General features: G+C 58.9%; 1 protein-coding gene across 1 annotated transcript in view; it reads left to right on the top strand.

The window, feature by feature from the left end:
* LOC308119734 (uncharacterized protein) overlaps positions 1-147 on the top strand; it is a gene marked incomplete at both ends in the record, with an annotated part of 3,765 nt that extends 3,618 nt beyond the window's left edge. The window contains one exon of the mRNA XM_080479884.1: positions 41-147. Within this exon, the coding sequence (XP_080336010.1) occupies positions 41-147 (107 nt within the window). The remainder of the gene's footprint in view (positions 1-40) is intronic.
* Positions 148-735: the final 588 nt, after the last annotated feature.

Here is a 735-nt window from a genome sequence, read left to right as displayed (position 1 = left end):
CACAGACGTGCGAGCGGAGGCCTTTATTTGCTGGGTTTAGGTGGTGTCCAGGGGCCTGGCAGTGTGTGGGGTGGTGGTGGTGGTGGTGGGGGTGGGGGTGGTGGTGGTGGTGGGGGGGGGGGGGGGGGGGGGCTGAAAGGCAGATAGACAAGAAGAGTGACAGCACGGAGATAGACTAGCTACCTATTTATAGCCTGGGCCATCTGCAGAGCTCCCTCTTGTCTTTGGTCATCCTGTTCACAAAGGCTTGGAGGCAGATTCCAGCAGCCCAGCGCCCAGCCGCTCCATTCACTATTCATTCCAGAGCCGGCAGCACCATATGGATCCGGCCCCACTGCTGGGCCCTGGCCGGCCTGTTTCTCCCTCTCTATCTCGCTCTCTTCAGATTGACATGGTAATGAAGCCTGGGCGTCTTGCAAAGCGCTCTCTTTTCTTTTTTCCCCTCTTTCTCCCTCTGTCTTCCCCCTCTTCTCTCTCAAAGGCGCCAGGCCTCGAGCATGACCGGACAACCCCCCCCCCCCCCCCACCTCCTGTTCTCTTCCTATTACCCCCCCCCCCTCCTTCTGCACTGCTCTCCTTCAGACGCTCCCCTCCTGGCTGGAGCCTCTCGCAGACATTTCAATGATCTGATTTGATTCCTGCACACCTGTGAAGAGCTAATGTGACCTTAAGCAGCCAATATGTTCCCCTGCCAGTGTGTGTGTGTGTGTGTGTGTGTGGGGGGGTGGGGGGGGG

This window comes from Lipophrys pholis, assembly GCF_963383615.2.
Source record: "Lipophrys pholis genome assembly, chromosome: 14".
Lineage (NCBI taxonomy): Eukaryota > Metazoa > Chordata > Actinopteri > Blenniiformes > Blenniidae > Lipophrys > Lipophrys pholis.
Note: the sequence above shows the minus strand (reverse complement) of the source record. Positions and strands in the feature narration are given on the sequence as shown.